This window comes from Stigmatopora nigra, chromosome 12 (assembly GCF_051989575.1).
Source record: "Stigmatopora nigra isolate UIUO_SnigA chromosome 12, RoL_Snig_1.1, whole genome shotgun sequence".
Lineage (NCBI taxonomy): Eukaryota > Metazoa > Chordata > Actinopteri > Syngnathiformes > Syngnathidae > Stigmatopora > Stigmatopora nigra.
Genome location: NC_135519.1, coordinates 11,991,386 through 12,012,370, shown reverse-complemented (window position 1 = coordinate 12,012,370; position 20,985 = coordinate 11,991,386). Strand labels below are relative to the sequence as shown.

General features: G+C 45.2%; 1 protein-coding gene across 4 annotated transcripts in view; it reads left to right on the top strand.

Annotated features, from left to right (window-relative positions):
- Nucleotides 1–20,985, top strand: part of LOC144205132 (transcription factor COE3) — an 85,552-nt gene that overhangs the window by 46,061 nt on the left and 18,506 nt on the right. For 2 of the 4 annotated variants that reach the window (XM_077729266.1, XM_077729268.1), the window contains exons 7-10: nt 4,935–5,016; nt 7,130–7,247; nt 12,246–12,376; nt 12,469–12,595. In XM_077729266.1, coding sequence (XP_077585392.1) covers nt 4,935–5,016; nt 7,130–7,247; nt 12,246–12,376; nt 12,469–12,595 — 458 coding nt within the window. Of the gene's footprint in view, nt 1–4,934; nt 5,017–7,129; nt 7,248–12,242; nt 12,377–12,468; nt 12,596–20,985 lie in introns of all 4 variants that reach the window. The other 2 variants (XM_077729265.1, XM_077729267.1) reach the window with 1 other exon arrangement.

The following is a 20,985-nucleotide window of genomic DNA, read 5'->3' as shown; positions in this document are numbered from 1 at the left end:
AACTGACGACAGGGAGAAAAAAAAGGGCCTCGGAAAAAGATCCAATAAATCGTAGCAGATAGGCGCTTTAGATATTCCGTGTCGGACAATAATAATCGCCGTGACATCTGCCGGCGGTGGCGGAAAGGGTTAATCTTCTAAACCCAATAAGGTTAGATAGTGAGGCACTTGTTCCACGATAAAGAAGCGATAGGATCTGCTGGGGTCGCTCCCTGGGCGCTTGTACGCGGGGTAGAGCAAATATTGTTCATACGCTAGTGCGGTTCACTTGGGCTAAAGGCGAGGAAAAACATGACTGACCTGGGACGGAATTTTTAGCTAAGGCGAAGGAAGGGTTTAGACCTGAGACTGAGTATTGACCCGTACCTCGACTTGCATACGTAAGCGTTTTTATAGCAATTGCTTAAGATCTAGGTCTTCTTTTGCCTTGTCACAACAGGGATCAGAACGCAGTTCAGTGAAGTGCCTAATAACCCGAGCAAGTAGGTAAAGGGGAGGCGGGAGACTGGACATTAAGACCCCGGCGTTTTGGAAATCCGATACGCTATTGACCCATGTGCAACTATCTCAGAGCAGAGATCTGGTGTCAGCAAATCGTAGCACGGTGTTGGTAGCCGTTCCTTCTACGGGGGAGGCGGGGGGAGTCCTGTAACAGGGGTCCATTGAGTCTGGGAAAAGGCAGCTGGGGCCTGATGGGCCGGAGCTGCCGGGTGATCGATACTCACCGCCCCGCAACGGATGACCTCACTGTCATGGCTGCCGGCTGTGGACACTGCACGCTAGTCATTAGTGGCGGGGCACCAGTCCGGGAGCTTAGCCTTGTCAATACCTGACTCGTATGGATACTTTTGACCATCTGTCGGTGTATTGTGTGACAGGGAAAAGCTCTTGTTTTTTTTTTCTTTTCATGAAATAAATTGACGATATCGCCGCCCTCGCTCAATAATGCAACACTATCCTTATTCACCCCCACTGTCCATCCAATCAGGGATGGACATTAATGCGAGAATGACATCAATGTGGCAATTAAGCAGGTCATTTTAATGAGAGGAAGCCCCCCCATGTTTGTTATTTGGTTTTATTTTAACTCACTTTCTCTGCCTTTTTTCCCCCTACTTGGTGTTTGATGATAGAAGAGGGCGAGTTAGAATTAGGGCGATGGGTCTTCCTTTGAGTGTCAGCCTAAAATGATCAGAGTAAAGATAAGAGGGTCTAGCGGCCCCTCAAATCAGTCAAAGTGCCAAAGTCGGCCTTTTTCTCCTCAATTACCGGCCGTGTGAAGCCAGGGAGTGTAAAGGCGCCGAGCCTGCTGCATTACTAAAGAGACAATCTATTTCCCCTTTGACCAGAGGGAGAGAAATCATTATGGCATGATTAGTAGCTTCGGCAGTGTGGCGAGCATGGAGGTACGACGGGAGAAGCGTATTAATTGCCAAGGACTGGGGCACGGCTAGGATTGTTCTAATGTTGATTTGTAGGGCAGCTTGACTGGCAGGCTGACATAAAAGCTGATGTCAGCGCACACACACACGCAGAAGCTTGATGTCAGGAAGAACTCCAACTCTGAAAGTCTTCCCCTGGATTCTCATCGATGCCTTCCTCTCGGTCGATTTTGGCTCTCCCCTCCTGCTTGGATCCCAGCTTTTTTTCCCCTTTTTCTTTTTCAGACGGGCGCCACCCCGCCCGCCGCCCTCCCCTCCCCGTCGTCCTCCCACCTCCAACTGATAGCTGCCTGGGCCGATTATTTCATCCGGCCTAGGTCCGTCGAGAGCTTTCTCTGCCGGCTTTGGAAGAGCTTTAATTAGCCATGTTAATATCCCCTTCATTGGCCTTAATATCACTCAACACCTTCCTCCATCTCGGCGGCCACCAGGGCCCCCCTGTCCTGTCAGAACAGCTGATTATTGAGAAGGATAGCTTTAATCAAAGCTAATTGCAGTTCATTCTTTCTCGCTATCCCCCTTTGCCCTCCATTGCCAACATCTAATGGCAGCGACGACTTGATATCCCATTAAAAAACAATTAAACAAGCTCCTTTTGTCTCCGTACGTGCCAAAACAAGAACACAAACTTCTGTAGATATTTAAGAAGTAAAAGAGTGGGGCCTCTCTTAATTGCTCGCCTTTCCACCGAGGACCAATTTGCGCCGAGCTCACGGAGAATCTTAACCAACTCAAACGTAATGGATGCTATAGGAGCGCCGCCATAGCCACGGACGATGAAAATTAAGCTTATCTTTTTAGCGGCGGAATTGAGCTTAATTGCCTTCATAACAGTAAACATAAAGGAGCTTCTTTATGAGAGCGCCACCCGATTTTTCCTGTTTATTGTTTTGTTACTTTTTTTACTCTCCGGTAGTGGGAACGGCGTTAAAAAAAGGGGAAAAAAGTCCAAGTCGGAAAGTAATGTGTTCATTTTTATGAAGTCACAGCATTGTTTGGCAAATGTATTTCGTCGTTTGTTCCGATATAAATTGTGCGAGCGAAGGAGATGCTCACAAACACTAACACACACACACACACATTGTTTGGCCTTACCCAATCTGTATGAGAGGCGACAGACAAATAAAAGTCGTATTTCAGGTCTGCTTTCCACAGATGTCTGCTGCTCTACATTATGACTCTTTGGGGAAATAAAAACAGGGTCAGGGAATTAGAGTACATAATGGTCATTTTGATGATCAGCCAACAGATGCAACCCGAAAACACAGTGAACACAATCAAGTGAAATGCCCTAATGACAAGTCGCCTATTTTATGGCCTCGCCGCACACCAACAGGCAATCAGCATCCTGGCACGGGTTAAAACCTCTTTTATTGATGTCCGAGCCAAAGCTCCTCCGATGTGGAGGGAAAATATTTTCTCACCTCACCTCGGGGGCCAAGTATAGAGGTATGGGGGAGTCTATCGAAGAACGCTTTCGAAATGACCGCCGCGTGTGTTAATGTGGCCGGGGTTAGGTGGGGGGGTCAGTCCAGATGCTGATTTACGGCCTGGCCGCAATCCCGTTGGGCCAAACGGGAAGTCTTAAGTGTTGAGAAAGCGTCCTTCCTCTTAGGCCACGAGAGTTTAGCGCGATGAAATGGGCATCGAACGCAGTGTTGCTGTGATCGCGCGATTACGATGGAGTTGGATTGGAAAACTTTATTCGTATCCTTATTCGGGAGATTTTGTTGTCACAGTAGCAAGAGGGTGAGAACACAGACACAGAAAAATACATTTTAGATATAAATAAATAGTTAATAAGTAAGTTAATAAATGAAAACATGAATAAATATATAAATAAATAAGCGTGTTGCTGAAATATAAATATATAAGCACATATAGATACACATACATATAAATAAGTACATATACATACACATACATATATATAAGCACATACACATACATATGTATATAAGCACATATACATACACACATATATATAAGCACATATATACATACACATACATATACATATATATAAGCACTTATACATACACATAAATATATATAAGCACATATACACATATATAAGCACATATACATACACATACATATATAAATAAGCACATATACACATACACTTAGATGTAAATGCATGCATATGGTAGGTCCTAACACAGCCATTTTTTTGTTAAAGCATTTTTTTTTTGGAGGCGGCTAAATATCACAACATTTCTGATAGCAATGAAACCAAGCCAGACCAGTTGCCATTTTGTGGCGGGACGTTGCGAAAAACAAGTCCATTTCATTGTTCGTTCCGCACAGTTGTGCAACGCCACTTCTCTCCACGGCTCGCCGTTAATCTCCCTCCCCTCTCTTGAACCGTTGCCACGTCTGTAGTCGCATGCGAGAGGCCGCTCTCGGGTTTTTATCGATAAATTCTGCCTGGGCCGTGAGAAAGCGCTCTTGACGTCGGGCTGACAAACCGTCCCGGCCCAGATCTCACTCAGACGTGACATTTGTTCAGAGACGATTAGCCAGGTTGTAATTTGTGGCATAATTGCCTCACCCACCCACAAGTGCGTGGGGTGTGTGTGCATGCGTTAAGCGTACGTCTGTGTATGTGTGTGTGTGTGTGTGGCGGTCCCAGGAGTGTCCGCCTAATTGCCTGACAGGACTATAAGTTTTGTGGCGCGCTCTCACCTTGTTAGGTCCTTTATCCCTGATGCTCTTCAAACAAGACCTGGTCACAGGTGGGCCTCATTTGCTTCCCTATTGAACAGGAGAACTTTAATTGCACAGGGGTGTCCTGGGATTAAAGAGGTGGGAGGAATATCAAGTGACTTCCCGCATGTTAGTGGCAGATGGGTGTTTGGGAAAGACCCGCCAACTCAGGTGAAGGGGATGACAAAGAGACCTATGCCGTTGATTTTAGAGGGGATAAATGATGTATCCAGAGTTGGATTAGTAACTCAATGGGATTTTTGTTGTTGTTGTTGTTGTCTTTGTTACACTTATGGCAAGGGGTGTCAGACTCGGGTTGGTTCGTGGGATGTTTTAACGTCAACTTGGTTTCATGTGGGCTATTTTGGATATAATATTTAGATTTTTAAAAAATAAATGGATTAAAAGAACTGGATTAAAATCCCTGAATATTCATTTTTTTATAGATCTATAACAATGTTTATTTTAGCTTTTTTTTATATTTTTAGATTTTACAAAATTATTTTTGAACTAAAAACAGAAAAAATGATTAAAAAATGACAATTATTGATTAAAAAGAGGGAAAATCAGTACATTTAATATACATCTATACTCTTCATTTTAATTTGATCGTAAAAACAGAAAGTCGGCACTCATGATTTACTTTCCCGGGCCACACAAAATGATGTGGCAGACCAGATTTGACCCCCGTGCCACTACTTTGACACATGTAACCTATTGAGTCAATATATTCCAAAAAATCCATCAAACTAATTTCTCCCCTTTATGTCCTCTCTCTTCCAGATTCTTCCTCAAGTTCTTCCTCAAATGCAACCAGAACTGTCTGAAGAATGCAGGAAACCCACGAGACATGCGCAGATTCCAGGTGACTGAAATCCACTTCACACTTCACTATCCCGTCTACTGCCGCCTTCTTAGTGAAATAAATCAAAACACACTCACATGTGAATCTAAATCTATTATTGGCACTGGGGGAGGCCAAAAAAAAAAAAAAAAACCTTATATGCGATGGACAGAATATTTATAAGGGAATTGCAACTGACACAAATAAAGATATAGGATTTAGCAGTGCCATCAATTGTGTTCCTGACAGATTTCTGAGCCTCAACACGGGGGGGACGACGGTCTCAGCACATGTAACAACAGCGTTAACTCACGATCTGTCTGACAGCGGAAATTCATACCTGCATGTATGCGCGAGCATGCACTCACAGACGTTCATATTTTCCCTCCCACAAGCAGCCTGGCTCACATATGTACACACTTAAGCCAGCGCACGCACGTGTAGCACCATCTGAAAACCATCATTGTCGCGCCTCGACAAAATGTGGCCATTTATACCCAAAAGGACACGACCGCGGAGCACTTTTTACGACTTCTTACGTCTAATGTGTCAAGTAGTCTGGCCTTGAAATGATAGACCACCCCCCTCTCCCAAATTGATAATTGGTTTATCGCAAAATTGCATCTGTCTATTCGGGACACTGTTAAAATCGGTAGAATCGGGGTTGGCGGGGGCTTTTTTTCTGGGTGATAGGCATTCTCAGGGCCTGGAAGCGGGAGGAAGACTGAACATGAAAAAGACAAGACAAGGGTGTCTCGTCCTGATGTCACTGCCATCAGGCTTCCACTGGCTGTTCGTAAATTCCCTCAGGGTGAATGTGGACTGACGTATGACAGACACCACATCTCCCTCCGGTGTCAAAGGGTCCACAGCAAAAAAAAAAAAAGGGCGCAGCAGTTTTAGGCGAAACTAAAATGTACATTTTTTTTTTCTCCCCCACTGTCTCGAGTCCAGCAGTTAATATAGCGTTTTTTTTCCCCTCTCAAATAGATTTGCCAGATGCTCCTCCATAGGTGTTTCTTTGGCTAAACTTGTGTACTCTGAGTGCCTTCAACTCCACTTATTACCCCCAAAAACCAGCTGGAGGCCCGAGAGGGTCCAATCCATCATCCTCTGCTTTGGCCCAGCTCTGAACCTGCTCCAAAGAATGGAGCTCTTTCACTTCCCCTTTTTTTTTTACCCCCACCTCCACCGGTCCCAAAAAACTAACTGAGAGGGGAAAAGAAAAAAAAAAGTGGCCCCCCTAAATTCCAGTGCTACAGCGAGGTCACTTACCGCCGAAGCAAAACCTGAGAGGGGCTCTGTGTTTCCGGCTCAGACACACTTTAGCCATTCACATGTGGCCGCCCTGTTTGTAGATGTGGTGGGTAGAAAAACAACAACAAAAATAAGCATTATGAAATATGGAGTGTGGTTAGGAATCCGATCCTAGCAAAATGTTTGCTGAGTGATGGGAGAGAGCTACTAATGACTCCAGGAACATTTTAAAAGGGGAGTGGGCCCACTCCATCTTCAAACAGATGCACACTCTGATCAATAATTCCCCAGCTTTGAGTCGAGATGACAGTTGGCGGAGTGGCTGGACGGAAATGTATTTTGGAGGCTGAAAAGTCAATTAGCTGTACACAAATGCCAGGCGCTCAGGAACAAAATGGCCAGAGTCGGTAACGCGATACATCCAAACAACACCATCGCCCACCACAACCAGACATTTGACCATCTAACGCAGGGGTAGGGAATCTATGGCTCGAGAGCCACATGCGGCTCTTTGGATGAGTGCATCTGGCTCTTTGCTAACCTGTGAGCTAAAATATGGAAACTGCTGAGGACAGAACTGAGATATTACATCTAGAATTGCTTTAATCTTCATTTTTTGTAGTAGTAGACTCTTCTGGAATGCATCTTCTCATTGATTAGCAACAGCATAAGAATATTTAAAAAAAATATTCATTTTTTTCCACTTTAAAAGTGGTGAAATTACAAAAAAAATGTATAAGGACCTCGTTTACATGTATGTATTTTGACTTTTAAATTCGTAGTATGGCTCACAAGGTATAACATTGGTTTGAGGCTCTTTTCGTCAAAAAGATTCCCGACTCTTGATCTAACGGCTCTTTTTTCGCTCCTCTCGCAGGTTGTCGTCTCGACGACGGTCAACGTGGACGGCCACGTATTGGCTGTTTCCGACAACATGTTCGTACACAACAATTCCAAGCATGGGCGAAGGGCTCGCAGACTTGACCCTTCAGAAGGTACACCTCCTCACATTTTAGTTGCCATCTTTTGTTTCTCCCATCCAATTATCTCCTTACAACATTATCATCTGCCATTTTTTAAACTCTTTCCATACATATATATTTTTTATCTACCAACTGCCATGTTTAAAATCAGTATGGGTGACTTGGTGTATTTATTATTTCAAAAAAAAAAAGAGTTTGATAATACTCCTCCCAGTCTACTAATGCACCTACATCTGTCCTAAAAGCTCATGTGAAACATGATCAAATTGCTTAAGAATTTGGCTGTGAGGTCAATTTCCTGTCATTGGGTTTTGCAGATTTAGTTGCGAGAGAGCAGAAACAGGGGGGAGGAAGGAGAAAGGTTGAGGGGTGGGATGGAAGGGGGGTGAGGGGGGGTGCTCGGTTCTTGACTGAGTGTGTGTGTGTGTTGGGGTGGTGGTGGGGGTGACCTATGAGAAAAACAGAACTTACTGTTTTTCTTCCAACTGATTCCATATGATAGACTGATTGCCTGCACAGCCAAAAGAGAGAAAAAGAGAGAGAGTGAGGGGAAAAAGGACCACCAAACCATGGGAAATTCAAAAAGCAAAATGCACAAAACATAACCCCGTGACCTGTATGCATATGGTTGAAGGTTTTGTTGAAAAAAAAAAGATTTAAATAAAAAAAAAAATGAGGAAAAGGAGGAGAGGCAATTGTGCAAATTGCTTATCTTCACATTTCAAGGGCCAATTATGGGCTGGGCAAACAGTTTATATACACCACTGAGTGAACAGAGATTTTCAACACATTAATGGCCATTAATGGTTCTACCACGGAAAGCAAATGTAATGTTTAATACAACAACGACGACTAATAAACTTAAAAAAAAAAAACACACACACACGCACAGTAGACAATTAATATATCTCAGTACAACTCCACAGTCCTAGTGGGGCAAAAAGCTAATCTATTTGTTTTTGTCTTTATTAATGACTCCTCTACTGGAGAACAAAATCAAATAATTAAAGTCCTGCCCGGAGCACCAAAGTCATTATGTTCGCTGACGTTCTGTTTGTGTGTTTCGCGTTTATGACACGATAGGTGTGGATCGCCTAGCAACCAGTTTCTTAATGAGGAGAGCAATTAAAGAGGTTGAGCCCTCGCCTCCATGTTCCCCCACTCCCTCGGGACCCCCCAGTCTTGTGTGTGTGTGTGCGCCTATGTCAATGTATTTGTGTGTGTGTGTGTGTATGAGTGTGTGTGTGTTCTTTACAGGTTAACCCAAGCCATGCTTTATTCCTCTCCTCACCACACTCTTCAAAGCAGCAGAGTGACACCCTGTAAAAGCGAGAAAAGAAGCGACTGTCAACCGCGCAGTTGAACATGTCTTTTGTCTAATAACTTTAACACACCCTCCCGATGCTTAGTTGTGTGTGTGTGTGTGTGTATGTTCTACTTCACAACACCACCCCCCGCCCTCTTCTTTTATTCCCTTTCCTTGCTAGTGTAACAACACGCATCGGGAAAAAAACGGCGGTTCTTTGTTTTTGTAGACTCCCGCCACGTCCGGTTAAGGCGGCGTGACATTCGTGGGCAGGCGTTTTTTTTGGCATTAGGCTTTCCTCAATGTATTTTTATATTCTTCCTCTGGCGAGATGCTTTAGATATGTGGCTGATGCCAGAGGAGCATCCGATGCCTCCCTCTCTCAGCATCGTTTGTGTCTCTCTCGCAACGATCAAGAGGTGCTGCCTCCTATTGGTTGAAAGGTAGTGTAGCTTGCTTTAGGTTCATGTGACATTGAGGCATGGTTCACGGTTTCGTTAAAGCGATAGGCTAGGAATTAAAAAATAAAGGGCTAATGTAATTCTGTTTAAAATACCTGCGCATCATGTTTTCCTTCAATATTTGACTTTTTAAGAGAAAAAAATGGGGTTATTTGATGCTGTCGTTATTAAAAAAAAAACATTGAAAATAGGCTTTAAAATGATATCATTATATTTGTCCGCCATCAAAGGCATTGAAAATGAAGCAAAACGGAAGAATAATATTTTCCTTTACTACCCGATGGTTTTGCCACCAGGCATCCGAAAATTGTTAATGATACTCAGGTTGTTATGTTCATATCAGCAACAGTTTGTGTTCATTAGCTACACCCCCATAATTTAATGAATTGCTGTTGCTGTATCATTTTTTTAACAAAAGTTTTAATTGCTGCACTAATTTGTATTCAATTAATTAGTTCATTGTGGTTGCTAACTGCACTACATCACACAAATAACACATTCTAATATTTTGGAGTACTTAAGAACCACTTGCCTTTAAATTTGAACTAATACCCTTAAATAAATAAGAATAAAAAGACATCAACATTGAAGAAATAACTATTTTTGGGGTATCACAATTTGTAACTGTGACAAAATCCCCCCAAATATTGTCATGTATGGCAAAGACTCCATAGCAACCCCCTTATGGGATAAATAACAATAATTAATCTGACTGAAATCCATCCCTACGGAGAAAGTGGATATCTATGAACGATTTGGTGTTGATCCAAATCAGGACTGTCGGGCCTTGGCGGAGGTCCTGAGCGCTCTTGGGTGCCATTCTAGGAAACCCCCACCCCACTTGTGTGCACACTGTCACCCAACAAACACATTATGCATTCAGTCACAAATACACTTTACGGTGACCTGCCACTCAAGCATGTATAGATTCCGACTTAAAGATGCATAAACACCCTAACAAATAATATTTCTGGAGCACGCGCACGTTCCTTAGTTTGCCATTATAGAGCCCCAGACAATATAGGAGACTCAGCATAGAGCCTGCAGCGCCTGCCTCATTTGCATGCCAAGTGGCTGTAATGCTGTTAGGGTTTATGCAATAAAGACAAGTGAATCCAGACTGCTGGGCCTAAGAGGAAGAAAGAGAGGGAGGAAAGATGGAGAGAAATGAGAGGGAGAGAGAGAGAGAGAGGGTTGTAGAGAGAGAACCACAACGAGAGAGTCAAAGGGAACAGATGGCCCAGGGAGAGGTAAAAGGTATAATCCCATCAGCTGCACTATCAACCGACCATCTGGACATCCCACAGCACAATTACAACACATTTCAGCAGGCAGAACAAAGGACGGCTTCACGGGGCTACATCAGACCTGTTTGAGTGTCACAATACCGGAGGCGCGACCTCCCGGGCTCAGATCTAGGGTGGGTTTTTCCACGTCCTCAAACAACCCGGGTGGGGTACTTTAAAGTAGAGTCTTGAATTGACACCACGTTGGGAGTATAGCCAAAGTATATAGGTGTATTTCCTAAAGTTTCCCCATCCCGTGACGTTAGGGCGGGGCGTGGCGGTAGGGTTATTGTGCATGTCTGTCATCAGATCGCCGGCGCTGACTGTGTAATCCACTTTGCCACGGTCCCCATTCAGCACATGCTCCCCGCTCAGTCTGCGCATTGAGACGTATGCAAATTTCAAGGCAGAAGGGTAGACGGCTTAGGGCCGCGCTCGTTTCGCTCGGTCTGCGCGTGGGTGGCGGCGGCGTAGGTGTGCTTGTTCGCCCGTGTGTGCGTACCGCGTTGGGCTTCGGGCTGCAGCTGCCCCTGAACAGTCACAGTCACCATCAGGACTCCCCCCCCTCCCATCCCTTAGCTTCCTACACCCCCCCCACCTTTTCTCCATCCTCGCACTTGCTCTCATCCCCAAAGTCAATTTGTTTACAGTAATTTTGAAGGGTGAATTATTTGCTGTAATCGTCCGCACTGATGAAGGTCAGGCCCTCAGAGGGGGGCCCCGACGTGCCCGCCGAGGCTCGGTCCTCTTTCAGAAGCCGCGTTTCGCAATTAAGGAAAGCAAATGTCAGTCCTCCAGGCCTCACAAATGAAAATCTGTACGAGGTGATTAGCATGAAGTCAACAGCGCCTGTTAAAGTCAGATTCCCTCTAGTCCCCGTGTGTGTGCGTGCACTTTATGGGCCGGGAGAGACGGCAAACATGACCCGAACAGGCCCAACAGCAAGGCAAACAAAGGGAGATGTCTTGTCGGAGGTGATCCATACAACTGGGGGGGGGGGCTTCTGTGATTTACTCACTGGATGGAAATGGATAATGGAGCTTTAGAAGCCCGGCTAGCCCGAATATAGGAAAAAGGAAGCGTATGCGCCATTCGCAGTGGCGTATTCCCAGATATTGATGGAAATAGATTAAATTTGATGTGGCTGCTTTATGGATAGCTGTCACGCCATTTCGCCGGTAAACACGGTGTTGTGCCGAGCGCCATATTAAGGTAATGCATCAAATGACAGCGGATGCCAGGCGCCAGATCACTCAAATTAGATTATAATAACAACTCAGACCGTTGATGTATGGCGGAGTGGCGTCGCAGAAGTCACGCCAGATGAAAAGCATTGTAATAATAAACAATATGTAATGGATTGAATCGATCACCAAAACAAAGGGGCGGGAGGGGGATTTTTTTTTCACTCCGCCTTGTGAATAATTCATGAGCGCGTTCCACGTTATGAAAGCCGAAACGAGTCGGACTGAGCCCGCACTGTACGCCATATGCAGAACAAAAGGTAATGAAACAACATGAAGCGGCTAAGCTTGCGCTTGTCATTTCCACTTTAACGGCCTCTATTCTTGACTAATTTACCACGGCCTTCCAACTTTGAAATCTTGCTGTACACGCCGGGCGCCCGCCTAATCAATTCCGATGGCTACATTTGCCCTGACACGTCATTTGCAACATCAAATCATTTTCCTGGCGAGCCCGGCGTTTAGCCTTTGTGAAGTGAACCATTTGAAGGCTCTGCTTAACTACACCACTCCGCCATGCTGATAAATGATTTTGATTCTCCTGCCTTAAAGGACAAATCCATCATCCCTCGACCCCCTCCTCACCGGGTTGGGGGAGCAATTTCCATCATATGGCAGGGCTCGGACGCGGTGGCATGTCTGTGCGGAACCGACGAGTCGACGGTTGAATCCCGCGTGCTGAATTTGCTCTTTTCTTTGTCTTGGATAAGCAGCCACCCCGTGCATCAAGGCTATCAGCCCCAGCGAGGGATGGACCACCGGAGGAGCCACCGTCATCATCATAGGGGACAACTTCTTTGACGGCCTACAAGTGGTGTTTGGCACCATGCTCGTGTGGAGTGAGGTATGATGTGGCGTAAATTACGGGAAACGGGGCGACTTATTTCCTCGCTATTGCAAAGAGGGGCTCATTATTTCTTCTTCTCTTTAATACAGCTGATAACTCCCCACGCTATTCGCGTCCAGACCCCACCTCGGCACATTCCCGGCGTGGTGGAAGTCACGCTGTCCTACAAGTCCAAGCAGTTCTGCAAAGGCGCCCCTGGGAGATTTGTGTACACCGGTGAGTCCAAAGTCCCTTTTTTCGTCATGGCGTCGTCCCTGGCGGTAATGAACTAACCAAGGTCTTGGCTGACTGAATGTGAAATTTGCAAGATCTGCACTGTTTTAAAAAGTAAACGCCTGTTTGATGGAGGGGCTTGGAAAGGTGCAACCCGATCCGCCCCCCCCCATTGCCGACCTTGGGTTGCGCAAGGTCGCTGCCGAGCTCTGTTAAACTCAAGCTGTCAGGATGACTCATTCTGCCAATTGTCTTTATCTGGATTGATACGAGACAGATAGAGCTTTTGGGCATGCTAATTGTGCCGATTTTGCAAAAAAAAAAGGAAAGCTAGGGGGCGGAGGGAGCCGATGTTTTTGCTGTTACTTAGTTAGGAGGATTACGCTAAAGCTACCGTAAAACCTTGTGGACGGCTGGGGAATGGGCCCAAATAAGCTGCCATTAAATTTTTGGTGCAGATGAGGATAAAGGTGCGGATACAAGGATTCCTTGCACATTATTGAGTGCCTATCTAGTTACCCCTGCCAAGGAGCTTTATACTGTCAGTACTACTTGTACTTAAGCGGGATTTTAGGGGGTAGTACTCAACAACTTTTGGAGGTCTAAGGAACTTGCAGTAGGGAAAAACAAAAACATTTCTCAGTCTGTCTATAATGAGTTTTGAGGAATATTTGACTACAAATGAGGACGGTCCCTAAGTTTTCTGTATTCGTCTGTAAAAAATACCACATAACAAGACGAGAAAGGTGTATGTCTGGCGTGAGCGTGTCACACTAAAAAGTGAAGGGATGTGATTATCTGGGCTAACAGAAGGAAGTGGTGCTCTTATCTGTCATCATTGCTGAGGAGACAGAGGTTGCCAAGGTCACAGCCTGTCTGACCTGGAAGTCGCTGTCTGTTGAAGCTCTGATGGACAGAATGAAACAAGGCTGTACGTCCGGGCACTCTCACTGGAACCCCCTTTCCCAAGCAGCCGCCGGCACCCCCAGGTCTGGAGCTCCGCTCTGGCCTTGAGCTCGGCACAATTGCAAAGTGGGGGCGGCCACCCCCTTGGTCCAGCCAGATCCCCTCCATAGTGAGGCAGCTGTTTCTAATCAAGAGCCTCCCCTCCCTCTACTAGGCTCCCTAGACCCCCTCAAACCCCCTCCACCCCTTCAGCCGGTCGCCTCCTTCAGCCAAGCGTCCCCTTCTCCTCCAACCGTGCAGTCTGGCCCAGCTCTCTTGCATTTAACCTCCCTAGCAGGAGCGGAGCAAAGGCCAACAAGGCACTGGGATAATGAAACAGGAGTGCAGTGTACCCGCAATAGTGCATGTGTGCCTGTTTGCCTGGGTTGTGTGTTACCATGTGTGTGTACATGTGTTAGCGTGCAGCCTTGAGAAGGTGTATAAGTTAAGACATTAATGGCTTCTATAGCGCCCCGGTGAAAGTGGCAGTTCCCTAAAGAACAGACCCCATTAGTCACAGAGGCTAAGCGGATTGGGATGATTACCATCAGGTTTTAGCCAGGAAACGTGTCCCCCTTTCTCTATCTTTGTTGATTTTCTTCTCTTCTAGCCCCCTTTATTCTTACTCCATCTTCTCTTAGTACTTACTCACTTCCAGTTAGTATAAGGATACAATTGCCCCTGGAGGCAACGGCGGTACAATTGATTAGTGAATTAAAAGAGAAAGTCACCAATGAACAGGTCCGGCTGCTTTGCTTCTCTGGTCGGGTGTACGGCTCATGAGGATTGACACTTGTGAACGACTGCTTTGCTTTTGTAGCGATTGCACTAATTGTTAGGCTTACGCTTTCAAACTGCAAATAGGGTCTATCTGAGACCGCCATGTTCAAAGTCAAGACCAAAAAAATTGTAAAAATCCCCCTCAAAAAACGAGTTACATTCCAAAATGATATGCAGTGTGGTGGACTTAATGAAGGTGCATCAACGGCTTATGTTCCCAGCTGTGGCTTTTTAGCTCACTGCCTATTACATACTTTCTTTTCCAACTTGGCTCTTCTTTGCACCGCCTCCTTAATTGTGGAAATGTAAGTCACCCAATTCAAAGAAATTACCGCAAATTACCCCGAGTCAACTCAAATAGCAGAAGGGCACGTCCTCACTCAGGTTATTACGCGGAAAACCACTTCCAAAACTCACAATCCATTCTCCGAAAGAGAGCACCCCCCGCAGTGCCAAATGTTCCTGCTGGCATTTCCTCTTGGACGTTTTTTAACACTAACGAGACAAACAGACGTAAAAAAAAAAAAAAAGCGTAAAAGTTCACTGGGTCGCCATCTCCGAGGAAGGAAAATTTACAGTGCGAGCTAATTTACAGTCTATCCCTTTTTACCTTTCAACAAAGTGTTGTCCCTTCGGAAATTGCCAGCTTGTCCTCTGTCTAATCCATGTATTGGTTATCCATTGGTCAGGACGGGACTGGTAGAACTGACTGTCAGCAAGGTTGGAGAAAATCAAAAGGAGAAAGTCCAGGCCGCACCTCTAGTCGATATTTTATTATACTCTATCAAGCTCAATCGCAAACAACCTGGAGTTTTATTTTTGTGTAGCCACCTCCTTTTTGTCTTTCCATGACAAAATTCTGAACCTCGTTTGCACAATTCCCGCACTTACCACCCTTATCTCAAAGCGTAAATCATAAATAAAAAGCCAACGTAGAATTTGTCCTACGGAATCCCCCTAATTTGCACTGTTTTTGCTCTTCTATCACGGCCATGTTTCCACAAAAGCGCCTCTCCGGGGGCGATGACAATACAGACCCCGACGGTAATACGGTTCTGCGAGCGTTCCTAACGCACTCAGCCTCTATTTATCCTAATCAGTGACATCCCCATAACCGGGATTGCTTAAAATGAAGCCCTTCTGCGGCCTAGAAAAGGCACATTTAGCGGGACCCCATTTGTCATGGCTAAATTGAGGGTCAGTAAACTTCGCCTGCATCCTCCAGTGGGGATCCAGAACATGCATCATAACGTTACGAGAGCATGATTGGCCAAGGCGAGCTGTCACACATTTGTCACGGGGATGGGAACATTATTTGCTAATTTCCCAAGCTGGGCACTGACAGGGTGCTTCGTCTTCAGACCTTTGGTGACCGGCGTGGCTTCTCGGCTATTAGTACAAGTCAAGTGCCCCCCGCCATAGCCGCCGCCATAGCCGCTGTCGCCCCCTCCCTCGCACTGTTAAAGCAGCGATAATAAGAGGCGCCATTGGTTGGAGCTCGCAAGCCGGCGGCGCGCTGGTTGAAGGATTTTTTGGATAGAGCAGATGCCCCATGCCGTGAGCGTTCTCTTGCCAGGCCTGAGTCGTGTCCAGACAGACTTGAGGGCTGATGGATCGCAAACTTTACGTGTCAAGGTGACGCTATCGACTCCACTGCACCAAAATCTGACAAAATGGGTATGAGGCAGTCATTCATCAACATAAGGACAAAGAGGTCATGTGTGTTTCATTCAATAGAGGTGGGGATCAGCAAATGTCACTCCAATAAAGAATGGAAAAGTAAAATAGGGCAAAGGCAGCTGGTAAAGTAGACCTGGTGTGTATTTTTTTTTAGCTAAATGTATTGTTTTGTTAAGATTGTCATGGGTAGTTGGTAGTGGTGGTGTCCTAATCTGATTCTCTGGATTTGTGTTTTTTTGATAGTATTGGATTTTGGGCACAAGAATGGATAGTAGTAGTAGTTTTAGTGCTATGGTTAAATCAAACCACTAGGCACTTTAGAATATAATTAGAGTAATACTTGTAACATTTGTAAACGGAGCATTTTTTGAGGAGATACCAGCAGTGATTAATATTATTCATCATTTATTGCTCTGAAAATATAGGCATACTTTTTTTTTTAAAGAAAAAACTGATTGGATCAAAAATTCAGCATTGGGACATCTATAATTGTTAGTGTTCCACTAAAAGTGGTCCGAGCTTGTTTTGGTGCAAAACTCAATTGAATGCCGCCCCACTCCAAATTTAATACAGACTCAAAAAGTCCTCAACTCATTTTTTGTTATCTGATGTCGCTGTCTTGCAAATCAGGCCTATCCTCAAGTCTTGGCTCCACCCTCCCGAAACTTTGAAGTCCCAGATTCATCAGCCGATCAGATTTCGGCTTTTCCGTTTCATTTCCCGTCCTGGAAGGGTTGGGTCGGGAACGCCATTAGACATCGCCCAACGACCGGGTGAGGCCTCCTGCAAAGATATGCCACAATCAAAGGCATTCTGGGGGAAGGCATGTAAACAGATGCACCGACCGGTCGACGTCGTCTCATTTCCAATATTATTATTATTATTACGCTACGTGGAAGGGGGGGGGCATGAACTGCTGCCACCAGAGTGGACTGAACAAGCATTTATAAAAAGTCCTGTCCTCAGCCAAGTAGGTTGTAACTGGTTGGCACCAGCCTAGTAGCATGTGTCAAGCCGTGTTATCCAATAGCCGTACCTGCCTGTCTCATTACAAGCGAGGTATTTAGCGGCGACTCGGCGGGAGCGGAGCGGACTCCGACTGCCAAACTAGACGGCCGTCGTTTGAAGGCCTTGTGAGCTCGCGTGGAGCGCGACAAGGTCCCGCAGAGGAAGGTCCTTGTGTCCAATTAGGGGGCTGACGTGACACGTGGCCGTACTCCCCCACTGTCAGCCGGCTTGTCAGGTATAGGCTTTGAGAAGCACACTGTGGGCATTATTCCACTGCGTCTTATCAGCAAGTGACCTGTGAAATCCGACTCTGGGAAATTGATTGAAATAAGTACTTGGCGTCTATCTATCTATCCCCCACCTATTTTTTTATTCAGGCATCTCTGTGCGAAATGCATTGTGGGAGGAAAATGAAAGCATGCTTGTATGTTTTTTTCCCTCCACTAGAAAGGCTGGTACTCATTGATTTCATTTTAATTGGACACACTTTTTGCCCCCCTAGTGTCGTTGGAGGTGTGTTTTGTAATGGCTGCTAGAATGGATTGTCTTCAGTAAGTCGCGCCATCCGTCGCTGGAAAGACAGACAGGAGGCAAGGGGGGGGGGGGGCTCTCGATAGACCAGGATCTTTCCCCAATCTTTTTTTCCTCCTCCTCCTCCTCCCCTTGCCCCATTTTTTTAGAGCCATCCACACCCAGCGGGCTTTAAAAGAACTTCACTTAAACCCCCTTCTCACCCTCCTTCTCCTCCAATGCCGCATTTTGATTGAAATTCATCGGCAAGTTTATTGAGAAATGAATGAGGGAGGCGGCGCGGTATTGACTTTAGGAGGAAAACACAACTCATCTTGAATGAGGGGGAAAACGCGCTCGTAATTTAGCCGCCATCGATCCGTGCCCCGTCCATGTATTGATCTTCATTTTACAATATTAATTTGAGCTGGCAATCAGCTTTGAAGGAAGGCCCTTTTATTTCTGGCGGACGCTAATACGCCGCGGCGCCAAGTCCTCCGCCGTGGGAGAGACGGCGCTCGTGGTGGAGGTGTCATTTGAGAGCATGAAACAGGTGTCTCTAGCCTTTTCTAATAATGCAAGTGAAATGACGGTGGTGGCAAATAATGGATGCTTGCTCCCTTTTAACCGTGTTAATTACATTTTATCATTTGCAGGCGCAATATCTGCAGCCGAGTGTAACTGTCTGGGTATTTCCATCTGTATCGGCTCAAAGTTCATGAAATTTCAATGAACATTGATCTCTCACCATTGATTTATCTTAACTGCAGATCTTTGAAATTTTAATTTCCTGTTCATCTCGAGGCTGCTGGAGGTGGAATCACTCAATGATAACTGGCTCCAGTGGATGGAGATGATGATGATGATGATGATGATGATGATGATATGGTCAGTGTCAAAGCAGATCAGCTTTGCTTGGCGTGGGTGTGCAGTGAAGAATTACAATTTTGCCTTGCTTTCAAAACGGTCTTTTTCATCTGCATGCGTGGTTTTCCTCTCTCAAAGCCCTTTTTTCCCGCCGTCCAGTCTCGGAGCATGGCGCCCGGATATCGTTTTAACGTCCGACATCCGGGGTCGAGGACTTATTCGCCGTTTTTGCGGACGTCTCCGTCAGAGGCCGCCGCCGAGACGAGGCGTTTACCGTATCTTAGCCGACTCTTAACAGATGCCGATCTGCCTCGGAGGCTTCGCTCGCTAGCGTTTGACAAGTCGCAAATGCAATAACACTTGAATGAACTTCTGCCTGTGCTGTTTATCTGTCTCCCTCTTTTTCCAACTCCCACTCTACCTCTAATTTGAAAAAAAAGAAAGGACTGCTCAATGGTGTAGGAGGAGTGGAGATAAGCTCGAAGCAGTTAAGTATAATTAGCGAAAGTAATAGCTGGCAAATGGCAACAAGGCTAGGTTTTTATCTCCTGGAAAGATAGAGTTATCGTAATAAGCTGTAATGGCTGGCAGGAATGCTAGGACGCGGTGCAAGCTCCCATTCAGCCTCACAGACTTAACAAGGAACAATTTCCCTGAAATTTACTGCTTTGCTCAAGCATTTCCCTATGTTTAGGTCCCGATATAGTCACTCCAAACATGTGCTCAGTTTGAGCCTAAGGCACACAAGAGCGTCGGCGTAGACCAAACATTTCGGCCTGGTGGGGGCCACATTGACTTTAAAAATTTGACAGATGGGCGGGGTCAGCACAAGATATGATACATATAAAAAAGTGCATCTGTTAACAGTACATATGAAACATAAAGAGAAAAAAAGGACTAAAGTACTAACATACTCATCACTCATTATTAAAGTAAAAAGAATGAAGTACAAAGTCAAGTCAAAAGGAATGTATTAAGAAATATTAAAATGTAATTTAAATAAAGATAGAGGGGCTGTAAAATACGAAAAACAAATAAGAGTGGACAGAGCTACTGCCACTGGCTTCCGCGTGATGGCGCCATCTTGGGGAAAAAAAAACTTATTTGGACAACGTCAGGCCAGATTAAAAGGCCTAGCAGGCCGGATGTGGCTCGTGAGCCGTAGTTTGCTCATATCTGGCGTAAACTCTGTTTTTAGGAGAAGTTTTCTGATGGAAATGTTGGGCGGACCGATAAAGGCGTCCGATAAAAACAAGATCGGAAAGCGCACATGCGTATTCAACATCGAAAATTGGAACCCTCACACTCGGTCGCAGCTGCACACCGAGTCATACATTCCATTTCTTCATATTCTTGAAACTTGATCGCACACTCGCAAAACCGAGGAGAAGGTCAAAAAAACTAAAAGAAACAGCATTCCTCAACGACAAAATCATAGACTCTTTTTGTAATAATCGGCCGAAAATTGACGGGCGTTTTTCTAATCTAATAATCACGGATATTAAATTGCAGGGGGAAGAAGAAAAAATCTTGGTTAAACAATCACATCTCTTATCTGTAGATCTAGCATAGGCCACATAATTAAACAGAGCGTGTAACCTGTCGAAATTTGAACTGGAGATGAGCTACAAAATGAAAATTCTATTAGTCCATAATAAGAGAGCCCCCGCCCGATCCCCCCACCTTGCCTTGACTGCGCTCTTCATCCGTTCTCCAAAGTATATTCAAATGCAAGTCCTGCCTTACCTCCTCCCCGTGTCTCTTTTTCTCTAATTATCCGTGAGGTCAGTAAGCAAAATGGGGAAGAAGCCAGGAGATCAATACAAATTATCCCTGAGCAAACCAGTGCTGACAGTTTGAATTGCAGCATATGTTTACCCAAAATCAGGCAATTTATCTTAATATCAGCCCAGTAATGCAGGAGGGGTGAAAGGTCACGCAATCTCTCCACCTCATAATTACCCACCTCTAAAACAGGAAAGTGGTATTGATTGGCCGCCGGCCGGGAAGCGGGCGTGACTGGAACGTGCCAGCAAAACCCCTCACCACTACTAGAACCCCCCCAAACGCCACCTCCACCCCCCTCTAAACAATCCACCACTGCCACCACCCCGTATCATAGCTCCCCCTCTATCCCCCCTGCCCTCCCCCCTTGGCTAGACTCCCCACCCAGGGAAGGATTTATGGGATGTCTGTGGTGGGTTTCATGTTTCCATGGAGCGATTGAAAGGTCTCATAGAGAGGAGCATGACAATTTGAGCTGTGTAACCCCTCCCCACAATTATTTAATGTAAATACATATTGCTCATTGACCATGTATAGTAAGGCTTTTTTCTTTAAAAAATGACCATGTAAAGTAAGGCTATTTTCTTTTAAAAAATGACAATGTATAGTAAGGCTTTTTTCTTTAAAAAACGACCATCTATAGTAAGACGATTTTCCTTAAAAAATGACCATGTATAGTAAGACTATTTTCTTGAAAAATGACCATGTATAGTAAGGCTGTTTTCTTTAAAAAAAACGACCATGCTCATCTGCAATTTGGTCAGCACAAAATAAGGATAACAAATATAAATTTTTCTTTGAAAACACTTAAATAAAAC